The 17,571-nt window shown below is 45.0% G+C and overlaps 1 protein-coding gene across 1 annotated transcript in view; it reads right to left on the reverse strand.

Annotated features, from left to right (window-relative positions):
• The window catches only part of nyap2b (neuronal tyrosine-phosphorylated phosphoinositide-3-kinase adaptor 2b), a 14,748-nt gene extending 3,190 nt beyond the window's left edge, over positions 1-11,558 (reverse strand). The window contains exons 1-4 of the mRNA XM_073491903.1: positions 11,380-11,558; positions 7,011-7,337; positions 4,052-4,062; positions 2,180-3,253 (exon numbers count right to left, since the gene is read on the reverse strand). Of these exons, the coding sequence (XP_073348004.1) occupies positions 2,180-3,253; positions 4,052-4,062; positions 7,011-7,337; positions 11,380-11,558 (1,591 nt within the window). The remainder of the gene's footprint in view (positions 1-2,179; positions 3,254-4,051; positions 4,063-7,010; positions 7,338-11,379) is intronic.
• Between the last annotated feature and the right edge of the window lie 6,013 nt (positions 11,559-17,571).

Below are 17,571 nucleotides of genomic sequence, written 5' to 3' on the forward strand. Positions count from 1 at the left end.
CGTATGTATGTCACTGAATCAGTGCTCAATAACGACATTATAGATCATCACCGCACGGATAAAAAATGTATGTGCATGATTGATTTCCATGTAGGCTGTGCCCACTATATACAGTTTCTATATGGGCTTTAACATACAGTACCGTGCACAAGCATCCCTTGTCATGTCATGCGTCATACATGGATTTTTAGTGTATGCGCATGCATACATGCATGCATGTGTGTGTGTAAAATGAGAGGGAGTGTGGCGATTAACCGGTTGGTAAGTGGGTCAGAGGAGCTGTTGCTGCCTCAGAAAGGGAGAGAGAAAAAATTAACCCCCGTTCATTGTGTGAGGTTTGTGTGCTCATTATACCATGTGTGCTTGTAGCCAGTCACACAGCAACACACACAACCTGTCAGTCCTTGAGCCCCGTGTGGCGCCTGACCACAGGTGTTGGGATACAAAAAAAAAAAAAAAATGTTAAAGGCATTTCAGCTCAGCTCACCCTTGATGTATAGGAAGCATATGAAGACTGTTTAAAAACCAGATGGGGCTGGAGAACAATATATTGTCAATGGGCTCATTTGTAAGACATCACAGGGAATTCCTGGCATCTGCACCCTTTGACAATTTAACCATCAATTAATGTACACCAATGCATAGCAAATGTAGGATTGTTTAGCAGATATGCACCAGTTGGCACATGCATACACTAGGTGAAAGATGTATTTATTATTGAACTCAAGATAGCAAGAATTCATAAACTGTCTGCTTCCACTATCCCCGTCTGCACAGCTGCCACGGCAACCTGATTGGCTCAATCAGGAGAAGAGTGTGTGCTGATTGGACAGAAACGAGAATCTGAAATCCTCTGATCAGGTGTAGATTTGAGTTCAGAGCCGTAGCTGATTCCCCCACCAGGAGCTCATTGCTCCGTTGTAGACTGGCATGCCCTGAGCTGTGATTGGCTGCATTACCCATGGGGAGGGAATCTGCAAATAAGAAACAGGGATTTCTCTTCCTTCCACTGTTGCTATGTTGTAGTTGCTAAGAGCAGCAAGTAAGGATGGATGTGTGAATTCTTTTATGATTTATGTACAAAACGTGCTTGAATAAAATCTCTTTTTCTCTTCTGGAGCATTTAATAAAAGGGTTTTAGTTCAATTTCTAGAACTTTTTCACATTTTACAGCTCAGTTGAAAAGAGGAAGTAGCCATGGAGCTGTATGTCAGCTATAGGGTTAAAGTTTGTGTCAAACCTCACTCACATTATCTGGCACTCTATATTAATTTATTAGTGACCCATTTCCAATAATGCATCACATGTCTTTACATTAATACACTATCCTTCCTGCATTTATGAAACGCTGTCTCGTTTCCTTAGTTTGGTTTAATGCCTGCAGTCATCAATCTTTTATTCACGACTGACCGGTAATGCTGCTGGCACCAGACTCACCATGTGACGCCATATGATAATGTGAGCAATAGTGATTTAGTGTTTATCTGTTTTATAAGCAACTTGTGCACTATAAGCAAATTATGATTCCCTCGTCAGCTGCATTCATTTTGGCAGAGCCTTGATGGTGGTATGGCTATCTGTATTTAAACATGATGTTTACATATTTAAAATTAATGCCGCCTGATGGCCTAATGCCATGAGTAGGTTTGACGGACCTGCTGTCTGCTTTGGTCTCTAATCCCCTCAGATTAAATCATACGATCTGTATCAGACTTGGCTTGCTGGGCCTAGATTAAACAAATGGAAGGTTGCAGAGAGCGTCACAAACACCAAGTGTGGTACTGTAAAAGTGGTGCATACTCTGCACAGACTCCTAATTTAGTGGGGCTAAACTTGGTCACTAAAACAGGGATAGATTACTGAAGACCAATTATTTGTCTTTGCTCCAGAGTTTACTGCAAAAAAAACATTTAGACCGTTACATTGTCCATGTTGTCCATAGAGGCTCTAGTATATTACTCGTGCTCTCTGGCATGTTATTCTGGGATTTTGCAGCTCTTGTAATGTGCTCTTTCTTCCGCAATGAAAAAATGCACATACATGGAAGATTTTTTGTTAACAGCTGTCGACACTCTTTGGGATTCAATAAAACATAAATCAATAAAAATGAGCTTGTGTGTTTGTGCCATTTGCTTCACTACATTCAAAAAAGATCAGGCAAATGTGTGAAATGACTCACTCTCTCCAGGCTCCTTAGACTTCCTTCCGCTGGAGTTTTTCTTCAGCATGTTCCTGCCGGTGGTGAACAGGTTGGTCAGTTCGTCCAGTGGGCTGGTGGGTGTCCGTGAACGCCCTGTTGAAACGTTCTGCATAGAGCCATGGAGTCGACCCACACCGTCTTGAGGTGGCGAGCCTTTGCCGTGAGGTGTGGCGGAGGCGCTACGGGGCAGACCTCCGGGGAATGGCATCGGCGCATCAAAGGGAGGTGTACGCATGAGGCTGAGAGGGGTGAGACAGCGGCCCATGCTGACTGGTGACGGGCAAGCGGAGTGGCTGCGCTGATACGAGGATGAGGAGGAGGATTTGTAGAGGGTACAGGGTAGAGGAGGCGCAGATGAGCGGCCAGACACGGTGAGGGTTGGGGTGGCAGTGAGCTCCCTGCGGAGGTGTGCAGAGGAGGGTGGCTCGTTGGAGGACGTGGGGGATTTGCTGTAGGATTGGTTCTCCAGCATGGGCAATTTGGTTACATCTAGAGGGGTGAGAGGAGACTCGTCCGAGTTGGGCGAGCACTGGGCCGGCGCCGGTGGGAACACCAGCAGTGGAGGCCGATGGGTGAGTAAATTGGGAAAGGGTGCAGGAATGTCACAGAGGGGAATGTTTCGAGGTGTGGAGCAGCGACTGAGAGGTTCAGGGTCGTAGGGTGCTGGGGTGGGGCATGCGGAGCGACATCCCACAGGGTCAGTGCGGTACTCCATATCATCCAGAGCCGGGTACTTCATCTCCTCGTACACAGACTCTCCCGGCTCCTCGTCCTCGCTCTTCAGGGGTTCTCGAGCTCCCACGTCGATCCCGCCCATCTCTATGTAGACAGGTTCATCTTCACAGTCATCTGTAGGGCTCTCATCGCTCTGTGGAGGAGAGGGGTTGCGCTCGCAGGGGGAGGAGACGTGGTGGAGAGGTTTGGAGGGGCACATCCCACTGCCTCCATGGCTCTTGATGAAGGACTCGTCGAAGGAAACACTCAGTTGTGTGTTGGGGTTCCTCTTGGGTTTGGGTGGCGGCACCCTCCTACAGTCCTCACTGCATCCTTGAGCTGCAAAAAGACAGAGAGGAGGAAAGTCTAAACACACAAATTCACTGGAGAAAATCACATTCACAAGCATGAACCGAGAACACAGAAGTATATGTTTTTCTGGTGTTCCCATTTGTTGACTATGATGTACGGTATAATTTCCTTTATTCTTCTGCTGCTGATTTCTGCTATCATACACAACAGAATACTGAATTTAACAAAGCTCTATTTTTGGCAATCATTCATGATTAAGTGAACCATTGCCATTCCTATAAAGCCGACTGCAGTGATGTGGGTCAGATCTAGGTCAACGTGTATAGTTGTGAGCAATATCTTGAGTCAGATATGTGGGAATAGTGGAGGCATATGCATGTTTCTAGGTCACATATACGGCAGCGGAGCAGTATGTGAGTATAGTATCTGGGTCACACACACTGTGGAGCTTCTTCCTGATAGTGGTGACGTAGCATTGCAGTGTGAATCTCTTTAGATGTGGTGCAGTGAGGCTACGGTACAGTGTTCACATTGACTAGATACTACTGTACTGTACAGCGCGGCCCTAATGCTAGTTTACTCACAGTTTACTACTGAGTTGGCCACAGTGTCTTTCTAGGTCAGACACTACTGAGATGTTTGGATAGGAGTGTCCCTTTCTCTGATAGGCAGGGGGAGATAAGTGTAGTTAAGAGCTGGACCATGTCTGAAATCTTCAAACTGCAGATTTTACACCTTTAATAATTCAGACGCCAGATGGCCCAGACACACGCATACTTCCCGTAACTGTATGACTCACCACCGACATTACATGCACGCAAGCACGCACGCACACACTGCAAATGCCTACACATTCAAAAAAGGAAATTAGGACAGGGATGTACGCATTTTATCCCACACAGTCTCACACTTTCCCGTGACAAAGTCATTCCTTCCAGAAAATGGAAATCTAATTGTTTGCAGATATGTAACAGAAAGTTAGATGAACAGGTATGGAAATCAATCTTCGAGTCTTTTGTTTGAATGAATGAATTCAGTCAAGAAGATCCAGTAGGTGAAATAAAGCTAAATACTGAAGACAAAAGCCGAATATTTCATTTAGTTTTGAATGCCACGCATTTATCCAGGGTGATGTTGATGATGCTAATTTGAACTGAGGATGAAACAGGCTTTTTGGTCCCACGTTTTCTCCTCATTACCACTAATTAATAAGGTGTTAATAGAGGATTTGGTTGAAGCCAGATGTGGTCCTGATGTATGTTTAATTGGACTGACATTCTTGCATCTCTCACTTTTTTGTGTGAGTATGTGTATATGCGTGTGAATACAGTGATGTGCACACAGTAGTGTACCAATATCTTTATCGCATTATTACAATGACAGGTTTGCATGGTGGATCCTGAGCTCTGTTTCAGCACTGATGATGAATCCATCCCTCCAAACATCTCTTACTCCCTGTCCCTTCTCTTCCCCTCTCTCATTGCTCCCTCTTCTCCCCCTCCCCCCTGTAGCGGATGTGTTTACCCGCAACCCCCTCCCCCTCTCCCTCTCCTCCTGGGGAAAACGAATCTAGGTCAATCGCTCCTCCTGAATGAATTCTACTCTGACAAGCTCCTCCCCTTCCCGCTACAGCGCCAGCTACAGAGCACGCAACCCTCCCCTCAGCCAGGGACACCCCCACACTCTCGCTCTGATTGGCTCACGTGCCTCAGACTCCAGCATCTCTAGAGCCCCATTGGCTCGTGCTGCTCAGTGATTCTGTGATTGGCTGGGCTGCAGGGGGTCTTGTTTCTGTGGGATGGTTGCCGTGGTGCCCAGGAAGATCTGTGTGCACATAGAGAGATCCCCACCAATCTGAGCCAGGCTGGGCGACTCCCTAAACATCACGACGAAGCATCCAAACTGAAATGGAGTCAAAGCTTCCTGCAACCTTTAAATGTTTTGCTTTCACAGCCACCTGCCCCAAAAACTATGATGATACTCTAAATTTAATTTTAATTTTGCAGTTCTTGTTGTTTTTTTCTTTTTGCTCATCACATGCATTATGGGTGATATCTTTCCAATAAAACTGTTGCATTTACATCTGTGTGCATTGTGCACAGCAGTGATTGTATCTGTGGCTTGTTGAGGGAAACATTCCTTTAGCTCAATTAATTCCTGTCCTATTCATTAAAGCTTTCCTTACACTGAGTTGATGTACTGTAATTATGCCCTCTTTTTCATCCGTGGCCAAGCAAGCATATTGTGTTTGTTTATTTTGCTTCAGAAAATGGAGTGAAACTGCTGCAGGGTGCTCTTACTGGATCTTGATCAAGGCATCTCTAACTGTTGGCCCTGCCAGTTTTAACTGGAAGGAAAACTGTTTGGCCTTCATTTGCCTTGCAGAAATATTAAAGTATGTCAGTTGTAAATAAGGTTATAGAGCTGTCAAGACACTTCTATGGTCTTAATGTGAACTCATAACAAATCTGACAATTGGACTGTGCGACCAATAACCTTCTGTAACCAACACAGCACTCTGATTCATCTACTAGGGTGAAATTATTGGAGCTTCAAAGTGCACAGGACGTGTCAATATATTTAGCATTACTCATTACTCTCAACAATAGAAACTGAGACAGTTTTTAAGGCTGGGAAATGTTTCTGGATCTACTGTACCTACTTCATGGAGAAGGGGAAAAGTCTAAAGAGGTCAAAACTCCAGCAACAGTTATATATAGAAAAACTTTACTGGTAAACCATCCAGCCTGGGGCTTTCATCAGGGTCATCATGAAACACATTACAAACAACATTTAAATAGGGCTGGTACGAAGCAGAAAAGAAAAATTGAAAAAGGGGGACAATATTAAGCCACATGAACATGTACCTAACACACCTTTGTAGGTGCCCAACTGGCAGATGTATGAGGATGTATGCCAATGGTCTTTCATATATTTTGAAACTTATATATTTTTTTCTGTTTCATTCCTAACATTTTTGAATGTTGCTTGTAATGTGTTTCATTTTGAACCTGATGACGGCCAAAAGCTGAAACCCGTTGGTCTAACAATAAAGTCGTTCCAAATACTCGCTGGAGTTTTGACGAATGAAATCTACAGAGCAAAACACAACACCTGATGATTGCACGCATAAGCTGAGAAAATGATCATATTTATAAATATTTGTTTGTGCTAAAACTGTGCCGGAGATCTTCTTTTACACTTCAAGATTCTCAAAAATAGAATGACCTTTTAATCCCTGAATAAACAGAATCTGCCAAGGCCTTGAAGTGTAGCTATTATAAAACACAAAAAAGGCTTCCAAAGCCCAGAGCACGAAAAATGTAACACTCAATCATATGCATCGCATTATGATACTACCACTCTGCTCAACATGTTAGTTCACAATCTCAATCTTTTCAACCTGTCTTCATACATGTTGGCTTCTGCAATTGCTCTGGCATATGTAGTTAATTACACTATAAACAGACTAAATAGTGTTTTTTCCTCACACATGTCCAGTCTAGTCACTGCAGTACAGCACATATCTAGGTATTCTTTCAAATGTAGTGCATTGAACTGCACGCTATCCGTTTTTAATTTTGGTCAAGTGCAACTTAGACGTTTTAACCTCACTGTACTTATAGCTCATTTTTTTGCATCAATCAGCCACTATGGTACTCAGTGTGAAGTATGCAGTGAATAGCCAGATGTCATGTCATTGTAGGAGAAGCAGTGTTGCAGAGGGCACTGCAGAGAGCAGCTATATATAGCCCCGTCGTTTGGTGTGAAGTGCCACCACCACTCACCGTCACATCTCTCCCCACGGCAGGTGGACATGGGACTGTGGTCCACCGCCTCGGACGACATGCTTAGCTTGGTGGCCGGGTCCCTCCTGGGCTTAGGTGGGGGCTGTTTCCTAGAGGTCGGGCTTCCCACTTCCTCATCTCCTCCTCCTCCGCCCCCGCTGTTCCCGCCGCCAACAGAGTGGAGGGACTGGGAGCGTACGGAGAAGCCCTGCCCGCAGGCGAGGGCATGTGGATGGGGCATTGGCATGCGTTCCTGGGGGTCCGGCATGGTAATGGAGCCCATACGCAAGTGCTTGCCTTCGGTTGTAATATCCTCGCCCGTCCTAAAACAGAAAGAGGGGAAGTGGGGGACAGAGGGTAGAGAGGTCAAGGGGACATAAATATCTATGTAAATAACAATGATGAATGCTCTCAAGTGTATGAAACTTCATATTGGTTTACATCATTGGACAAAAATCTTGACCCAAGTTTCCACATCATCCCCTGGAAGCTGTTTGTGTCAGGACAGGAGATAGCAAAAATAACACACAGCATTCCCTGACATACAGAGTCATCGTGGCATATTTCCATTGTGTGTGTGTGTGCATGTGGCTCAAAGGATGAGAGCGCCAAGTTAACAATAACAGACATGTTAGCACCACTGAAAACAGGGTCTCTATCAGGGCAAAGCATTGATTTGAGTTTAACCCTGGATATGACCGACGCCGCTCACACAACTGCACACATAATGACACCATGGAAGTCCCACAGCCTGTACCCAATCAATCCCTGTAAATGGATGATTGGCCTGAATGGAGCGTTAATGATGTCTGAGTGTTGTGTGGTAATGGGGGGAAAGGAGGGCTGTGTATGTGTGTGTACATCTGTGTGTGTGTATCAGTATCAGAGTAAATGAGCTCAAGATCTGTCTGTGTTTATGGAAAATGGTTTGTACAAAAGACATGATAGGTTTGCAACGTATACACAATTGATCTCCACAGTTTTCACAGAGATTCACGGCTAAAATGAATATCAGAGATTTGTTTAAACAAATGGATGAATTTGCATGTGTGTCTTGTGTCACGCATGTGGGTGTGTGACTTTGCTGACTCTGATTCCCTCTGGGCCAGCTGCTGAACAGAAGGTGCTTGGTGGGGTGGGTTCATTGGTCAGGGGCTTAACTTTGCCTAGCAACAACAGGGTACCCATAGAAACCAGACACAAAACCAGCTGCCGGCGCACAACAATAATAAAGAGCACGTGCACATCATTTGTACCTCATAGCCACATTACATTTTGCCTACAGATTACTGCGGTGATACGAGAGACAGGTGCATGCAGCAACCTGTGGAGCCACACTGACCATGTTATTTTAAAAAAAGGTGGGAAAAAAGTAAACATCAAATCACATGTTTCATGGATATTAATGCATTTTCTGTATAAAAACATTAAGCATCCTTGTTTAGGCTAAAATGACTCTGAATTAAAGTGGTAAATATTCATCTATGGGGTTCAGCCACAGGTGTCAGCAGTGTAGTATCAACAGTCTCTACATCTCATTTGTTTTGGTTGTGCATCTGCTGTATGAGCATGCACACTCATATGCATGGGTTGTGTGTGTGTGTGTGTGTGGGTGGGTGGGTGTGACTGGAGTGATGGTGACTGGATTATTTATAGGATATTTGCCCAGTGATTGGCTGGAGGACAGACCACAGGTGTGCTAGGACCAGTTGACTTGTTGTCGGGCAGCTCTCGCACTGTGATGCCATGCGACAGGAAAAACAACATGACAGAAATAAATGAAAACACTGAAGGAGAACTAAAAAACAGATTAAAAAAATAAAGAAATGAAAAAGATGTCTGTGGAAACACGCACATGTACACACAATGGGTAAACATAGGGGAAAACAGCCGTTTAGAATTTGCAAGCACATGTAAATATAAGTAAATGTATGGGTGTTTTCTTTGTGTGTGTGTGTGCGCGTGTGTGTAATTTTGAATACACTTGCATGTTTAAGTAAATCAGTGGGCATGTGTGTGTGTGTGTGTATGACTGTGTGAATAACTTCTCCTGATGAAACACAATAAAAGAAACCCAGAGTGAGATGGCAGCAGGCAGGAAGGCCCGCCTCACTCAAACCTAACGCGCTGATCTGATTGGCCTGTGGCTGTTCCAGCTGTCACCAGGCAGAACACATCTCCTGCAACTGAGCCTCACACTTAATCTCTCTCTCTAACAGGTTTTTTTTCCTTCTTTCTCCCCACTCTTAAACACATTTGCTCTAACAAGCTCTTTCTCCCTCACACAGGCCATTTGCTCTTTCCTACCCTTTCTCACACTCTGATCTATTTTCCTGTTGTTCAAATTCACGCACGCACTTTGTACATAAGCACGCTCGTACGTGCCTGCGCACATGCAAATGCAAGCATGCACACGAGTCCTCACACACACTCTGTCCCTCTCAGTCAGTTACTGTAAAAATGGGTCGTCTCATTGACCTACTTATAGGCCTCATGAAAAATCCAGTTATTTTTTTAGACTTTTCCTCTAGTGACTGTGTATTAATATTTTAGCTATAGCAACAGCTGAGAGACAGTGGAAGGATGGCAGGACAGTAGCTGCCACTTTCCTCAGGCATCGCCCTGTCCCATTCACCAAGTTACTGTACAGGACTGCGTCAGACTGCTAATAAGAATGGGAGCAGGGACACTTTGCTGGCAAGTGATGAAAGAGAGTCAAGGATAGATTTTGCAGTGTTTTTAGAGATCTAACTTGGCTTGTCTTTCTGATGCCTGAGGTATAAAGTTGAACTCCAAGTCAGCTTTGATCATGCAAGCACGCATACTGCACAGTAATCTGACAATCACAGTTGCACCTCTTTTTGACTTTGACCAACCCCTTGACAGAAATGTGTCAGGGTTCAAAGTGTAAATCAGTTAAGAAGATCCACATCTGGTCACATATTATGAATGCTCAGCCTCCCAAACCACATCGATATAATCATCTGATGCACAGCTAAAACTCTCAACAGCTGCCAGAATACTTTGCACCGTGTCAGACGGACGGACCAAACACACAAATGATTTTTAGATTACATGACAAAATTGGACAACATTTCCCATAAGCCTTATCATTGCAAATTGATGTTTGCGTGGCAGACTGCATCATTAGATTAATTGTTTGACCATCAATGGTGTTCTCTCAGATAAAATATGCATCCACTTGGTGTCCTCGCATAGCAAATGGTAATGCTATTTATGAGTCCTCTAGCCTTCACTATGACAGCATGATTGTAATTTAAAATGAACACTCTTGACTTGGAAAAATATTACATTCATTCAGTTGAGTCATCAGTCCTAAGACTCAACAAAAAGTGATATTACTTCATGTTAGAGCACAGAAAAAAAAACCTAAATATTTAAAAAAACAGCAAAAAACCAACCTCATAATTTGTCGACAGACTCTGATTCTGGTGTCGTTTCAGACTCTGATTTGCTCACAAATTTTTTGGGAAACAAAGCAACACGTGTCCACATCGTCGCACCATCACATTCCAATGGTTCACATCCCGATGACTCTGTGACTCATTGCTTGCTATTCTACCCCACAACACAAGCACGCCGTATCCACGTGCTCGTCACGTTGTTAGTGCGTGCCTCTTTCTTATTCGTTCAAGTTTCGGGATGCCACGCAGTGGTGTTGCTCTGCATAGTGGCACTGCTTGAACTGCTTGCTCATCACAACATGTGAAACAGGGTGCAGCGGCACACGCAACTGATCTCTGATGGGGTTGATCGAAAAAAAACCCAACACATTTTCTCAAACTCTAATAGGTGTTACAACAACTTCTTGAAAATGATACAACTTTCTACCAAGGGGATTGTCAGATATATACGTACATCACAACAACATAGCCAGAAGTCTTTTAACATACCTCACAGCCTCACTCACTTTCTGCCACAGCCCACCCCGTTCCTTCTTAATTCTTTGCGCTCTCCGTCTCAAAAATGGAGCAGCGACGACCTCCATCCAAGGACAAGTCCCAAATAAGTCTAAAAGTGAAAAATTAATTATCCTCTATAGATCGTGGGGTGCACCAGTCCACATTGGCAACCCCCAAAATATGGCAACCTGCCATTGCCACAGGGACCCTCTGGCCACTTGTCCCAATTCCTTACACTCATCCTGAAGTGAACCCGGTGACGTCCTTGCATTTACAGAGCAGAATGCCATTAGTATGCTGTAGCAAGACGTGTGAGTCTACTTCATAGAACACTGGGAATCCTACCACTATCCAATCCAAACCAGACTATAAATGTATGTTTATTATAGGATATCTCTGTGCAAAACCTTTCTCAATTACTTGTTGTTTGTTTCCTTCCTACCTCCTTATGGCTTCCTCCTGTTTTCTCTTCTTGTCGTTTTTCTCCTGCAGATATGTCCTATTTCTCTCATTCCTGGCGTGGTCCAAGTTCTGAGCTACCAGGCCGTTGTAGGCTCTCAGCCCATTCTCCTCAACATACTGGAAAAAACGGAGAGTTTCCTCCTCTTTGGAGCTCATCATTTTTCAAGTGTTTCCACAGCATTCTGATAAAAGCACAAAGAAAGTGTTAGTGCCAATTGTTTGCCTTAAAGAGATACACAAAACATTAACAATATGGACCACTAGAGCATAAGAAGGTCTGAATGCAAAACAAGCATGCCTTTACGTCAGTATTCATTGTCTCAACCTTCGTGTTTCAAGGTCAGCCTTGGTGAGATGGGATCCGATGTAACAAGATTGCATCAGCACCATAATAATGTCACACAACTGATTTTGTGTGATGTTGCTTTTGTTTGTAATGTTCCTGACTGTTGCTGAGGAGTTCATGGCCTATGAAAGATTCAGAGACTTGCATCATGCCCGTGTCCACAAGAGTAAAAATTTTCCCTGGAGGGTTGCATCATCTCTCTCTGTCGCACACAAACACATGCACAAAAGCTCACATGCAAATGCAAATATGCAAACAGCCAAGGGACTCGCCATCTAGCTCCTGTTACTCATAACCTTCAGTTTCAGTGTTTCAGTTTTCCGACTGGCTGTGGATCAGTAGCGGCTGCTCATTTTCTCAGTTGTGTTCGCACATTTTCTGGCTTAAATAACTGGCCGTAACCAAGTGAGTGTCTGAATGAAACAGAAAAAAATGGCTTTCATCTTCTGCGGTTGTAATATGTGCTGGGCTCAGATGTGAAAATATTGTACTCCTGGGACCAGCCACACAGATTAAATGAAGCAATTGTACTAGACTGTGATGCATGGTTTTGCATATGCGGATATCAGCTTCAATCTCATGGTTAAGATCTAAAAATAACCTCCTCTTGAGTTGTTCCTTGCTGCCTTTTGATTCTGTAAAAAGACTATTACTGGCAGCATCACTGTCATAAGAAATGAGTGTGGATGTTGCTGTGAGGAAAAGCCTCTTCAATGAAAAATCCACATTGGTGCAACCATACTATGATTCACCCCTTCTAAATAGAGAATCATTTGAAAACAGCACTGTTTGCAGCCACTTAAGATCCAAACGCAGGCACTGAGCAGCTAACGGTGTGATTCAGTGTGCATGCATGTGCGGTATGCATTTGCTTGGAAACGTGTGCAACCGCATGCAACATGGCATATACTATGTGCAACAGCCAAATGTGAATTTGGAGAGGCCAGTGGTGGAAGAGAAGAAGACAGTGCATGCTTTTATGTAGGTCAATGTTTTCAGATCAGCCTAAGACTCATGCTTGTTTACGTGTGAGAGAGAAGCACTGAGTGTGAGTGTGTGTGTGTGGGGAGGGGGAGGGGGCTTGTGATAACTGTATGTATGTTTGTGTGTGTATGTGTGTGTAGGCAGGCAAGGGCAGCGAGGGGGGTGAGAGGAGGGAAGGGGGGCTTGCCAGATGGAGATTGCAAGGCCAACTGAGAGACTGGCCATTGTCTGGACATCCTCAGCATCCCTCTAACTCGTGTCTGTCTATCACAAAGTCCAGCATGGTGCCTAGGTCAATGAGTTTATCTGCTACTTCCACTACCTACGACACATTCTCAACACTCCTTAGCATAGGTTTGTACAGGCACGAGGAGAGGACTGATAAGAGCCGGCTGAACAGACAGATTCACCATCTCTGAGCAGCGTTCTAGGGCACAGAATCCTGGTGTCAAGTGGTGTGGAGATTTTTTTCCCCCCCATGATTATCAGGTCTTATCACCGATGCACAGGCACGGCCAGAGATCCGAACCCTTACAAAGGAAATAAATCATGGTTTCTGAGGAGAAACGAGGTGCACCGGTTAGATGTGTTAAGGGTGCAGCAGTGGGAAGGCACAGTTCAAACAGTGTTTGAGCTGAATTAAGCCTGCCTGCCTAATCCCTGTAAGCCTGGAGCAGCACTATGCACTAGAATCAGCTTGTTTATCACACTGTTTTCACCAACCGAGCCTTTCACATTGGATTGTCCTCCCGTAACTCATCGATGTAAAATGCTATTCTTACTCGCTAATCTCTATAAAACCTGTCAATTGAGAAACTCGTTTTTTTTTTCCTCAACAGAGCTTTATTTTCCTCCCCATTCTCACTCTTTCCCCTTCACTTGATGCATTTTCTCTTTTTTTCCTCTTCTATCTCATCTCCTCTCCCTCCCGTTGCCCCAGTTGACATGGGCTGCAACAGTTGGAACACAGAGGTGCACTTTGCTTTAAAAGTAAATGAAAGTGGCACGCCGTTTCTGTTCCCAGGCAACCGTGTCACAGGAGAAGGGCAGCATGGATATTCTTGAGACATAATGTCAAATAGATTGCAAGGCCAATTGTCTGGGCACAACACGCGTGGGCGCTCGTGCACGCATGCACACATCAGTGCAGCACAGTGGACCGAATGAAGATTAACCTGTAAAGCCAGGCATGCACAGGTGCTACACTTGGCAGCTCTGCTTTGGCGGATTTTATGTAGACTTGAGTAGAGGGAAAACATTTTTGCATGCATTATGATGTAGCATGAGCATTTGCATATATCTTTGTGGGTTTGTGGGTCATTGTTGTGTACAAGTAAATGTTAGGATGCATACTTACAACGGGGCTGTGTCCCTGCTGGTTTGTGCACCAACGTGTCTTCTGTCTTCCCCTGATGAGTCCAGTGCACGCTAGTGAACTCTGACCTATGCTGGAGCACCAGTGCACTATTCCACTTAAATCCACATAGACTTCCATCCATTGTATGTATCCTCCAAACTGAGTGAGTTGCTAGAGGGAGTCCCTGTGACCCAGGATAATAAGGCTGGTGCTAGAGGGGAGGTAGGCCATTGGGTGCCCAGCCCAATGCTCCCTCCCCTGGGCACAAAAGGGAGATGCGACCCCTCCAGTCCAGACGGTGCCAAACTTAGAGCCAGGTGCCAGCTTCTTCACTGCTCCACACATTTGCACATGCTAGAGACGGGAGGAACACGCAGCGTAGCAACAGACCGCACCCGCAACCGCAAGCATGACACAAATACACACTACGAACACGCTCTCACATCAAACTCCCCTGTGCAGTTGCAGACCAGGCGCTCACAGTCTTTTTAATGCTTCGTTCCCAGAGTGTCTCTCCTTCTGCTTTTCAGTCAGAGTGCAGAAAATGTCCTCATCCACGGTGCCCTGAAGGTTAAGACCGAGGTAAAGCGGGGTTGTGTGCGTTTCCAGTCATGGCCGTTCCCTGCCGGCTCCCTCCATCCTGCTCATCCACACAGGTCTGTACAGTTGGTCTGTGCTTAAGCAGATGACACCGGGCTTCCCAGCTATAGATCACAACAAGAAGAACACGCCCACTGCCGACTGTAGCCACCTTCTACTAGAGCGTCATCCGCTCTCCCTCTCTCTCTCCCCCCTTCCCTTTCCTGCACTCCTATTTCTGTCACTGTGTGCTTTTCAACTCATCCTCGTAAGAACTCACACCCAAGTCTCTTTCTCTTCCAAGTTCTCGTTTTATATTTTTGTCGTCTCGTGTGTCTCGCCTGCCTTCCCTTTGCAGCTGCACTGTAACTGGAGCCTGGATGTGTTTCTCTGCTTTCAGCACCACGGACAGCTCTCTCTGTCAGAGGGTGGGGGGGGGGTTGAGTGGGTGGGCACACTCAGAGGGGGCCAAGTGGAAAGATGGGGGAGGCAGGGAGGGGGGGGGGAGCTGAATGGGAGGAGTCACCGGGTTGCCAGGGTGTGACCTCATTAGACACAACCTCCTCTTCCCCCGGCAACCGCTGCGCTCCCCCTCCTCCCTCCCCCTCCTCTCTCTTACAGCTCGTAAACAAGACCACGACACAAAAACACTTGCAGTGAATACACCGTGTTGCTCTCAAGTGCATTCACGACATGTACAGTAGCCAAAACAGAGCAGAACAACAACAGAGGAGCAAACGCATGAAAGCAAAACACACACGGAGGGGAAAACAGTACTTTGCAATTTCCAATACACACACGTTGACACGTTGATGCAAGATTAAAATATGTTTGCATAAACAAACAAAAGCAAGTCATCCAGAATAGAGGCTTGTTCCCAGTGGCCACGAAGATGAACAGGATGAAAGCAGGGACAGAGTTGAGCCTGAGTTGTGTGCTTGTTTGAGGGGCTACTGCGGCTGCCGTGTACTTCTGCTCGACTCGTCTGGGGGACGAGTATTGGTTTCAGCGCTGCTGTCGGTTGTTTATGTGGTGGGAGCGCCGGGTAGTTGGTGCAGAAGCAGGGGTTGAGGGAGGGTGAGCGGTGCGGGTTGGGTGGAGGTGGGGTGGGGTGGGGAGCCGGGTTTGCTCGGATGGATTAACACCGTCGACACAAAAGGATTGGGGAGCAGAGATCTGTTGTTTTCATCAACCCTTCCCTCCATTTCTCTTAACCCCCGCCCTTCTCCCCCCTCACTTTCCCCCCTCCCTCTATCCCTGGTTCTGTCTCGCACTTTGCGGGGGGGAAATCAAAGGGCGCTATAGTAGAAGGTAGGCAACAAAATCAGTTTTCAAAAACATGTGTTGGCCAGTTTAGAGGAGAGAAGGGGGATAATGGGGTTGTTAAAAATAAAGCAAGGGGAGGGGGAGCCAAATAGAGCAATAACACACTGGGGGATTCAGCAGGGATGAACTACTGTGCTGGATTGCACATGATCATCAAAATAGGCACCTGCTTTGGAGTGAGGAGTGAAAAGGTGAAATTAAACAGCATTTCTCTGCACCCACTACAAACACTCCTCTCATAACAGCACACCACATGCCATGAAAAGCCAATTGCTATGATCTCACTGTGATAAAATGCTCGGTCAAAAAAGGTAGTCACCCCCTTTTTTCTGCCTATTGTGAGGGACGTGGTCGACTGGTCTCGCACAAAGCAAGTCACTCCATCCAAACTAACTCAGCACACGCACCCATGCGCATGCACATATACACAAAGGGCCCCGTCTGACCTCAGTGCACGGCCCATGTGTGCAATCTCAAAGGAAGTATTTAGATCCTATCAGAGTTCAATGAACACAGACAGTGAGGAAATCTCAGGGGTGAATGGGTTAAACAAATTTTTCCACCTATGTGCACAAGAGTACTTTGTTTTGTGAACAGTGGAGGACAGTCCCTCAGGGACAGAATGAAGGGTGAAAGAAGATACGACGCCCGTAACTTTTCAGTTCACACACGCTTACAGAAGCACAAAGACTTGCATACAGAGAGGAAGGCATCCAAACTGCCTGAATACATTATTAAAAGCATGTTTCACCGTATTGAAATTCATTTGTAGCTGGATTTTGATAATGAAGCTATTTTTTTTGTGCTGTATATGTTTATCAAAGTTGCTTAAGCATATTGTGAGAAGACTTGGTGTCATTTTCTTTTCTTACTTTTCAAAACATCAGTTTGTTGTAGTAATGCTGTACCAGCTATGTTATATTGCTGTCAACTTATTTCACATTGTACAGTAAATTGACGGAAGATAACAACATTTCATTGATGGTCAACATATATCAAATTTTACAAATACAGTAATAATAACCAATAAATGGTACTTCTTTTTTCGCCTATGAAGAAAGTCTCCAGACCCCCTTAAAAAAAGTATGAGGTTTTGTGAGATGTTGCTAAGGAGGGCCTTTATACATTTTCTGAAACACTATCTATGACAAATTCTTAATTATTTGGGCCTTCTTGTAAATTCAGCAAATGTTATATAGCAACTTGTTTCTTTCTTTGTGTAAAAAACATATCTTTTTGTCCCACCGTGTTGGCTATTACTGTTGGTCTGCCTGTTAAAAGAAACATGTTTATTTGCATGTACATCAGGGACTTGAGATCTGATCACAAGTGATCCCTTGGGACTCACGTGGAGACGCATTATGATGCCAGGTGTGAACTTACGTACTTTGAACTGTCCACTTGTGACTGGCTTACCCACAACGTATATCAGGCTCTTAGAAACAAGCTTCACACCTTCTAGTGACCATCTAAAGCCCTTATCATCAGGCAAAATGGCTTTGACTGGGGGCTAAATCACAGTACATCTGATCAATCTTGTTGTTAGATAAAATATCCGTTATTCATTTACTCACAAGCCA

The sequence above is a fragment of the Pagrus major genome, chromosome 21 (genome assembly GCF_040436345.1).
Source record: "Pagrus major chromosome 21, Pma_NU_1.0".
NCBI lineage: Eukaryota > Metazoa > Chordata > Actinopteri > Spariformes > Sparidae > Pagrus > Pagrus major.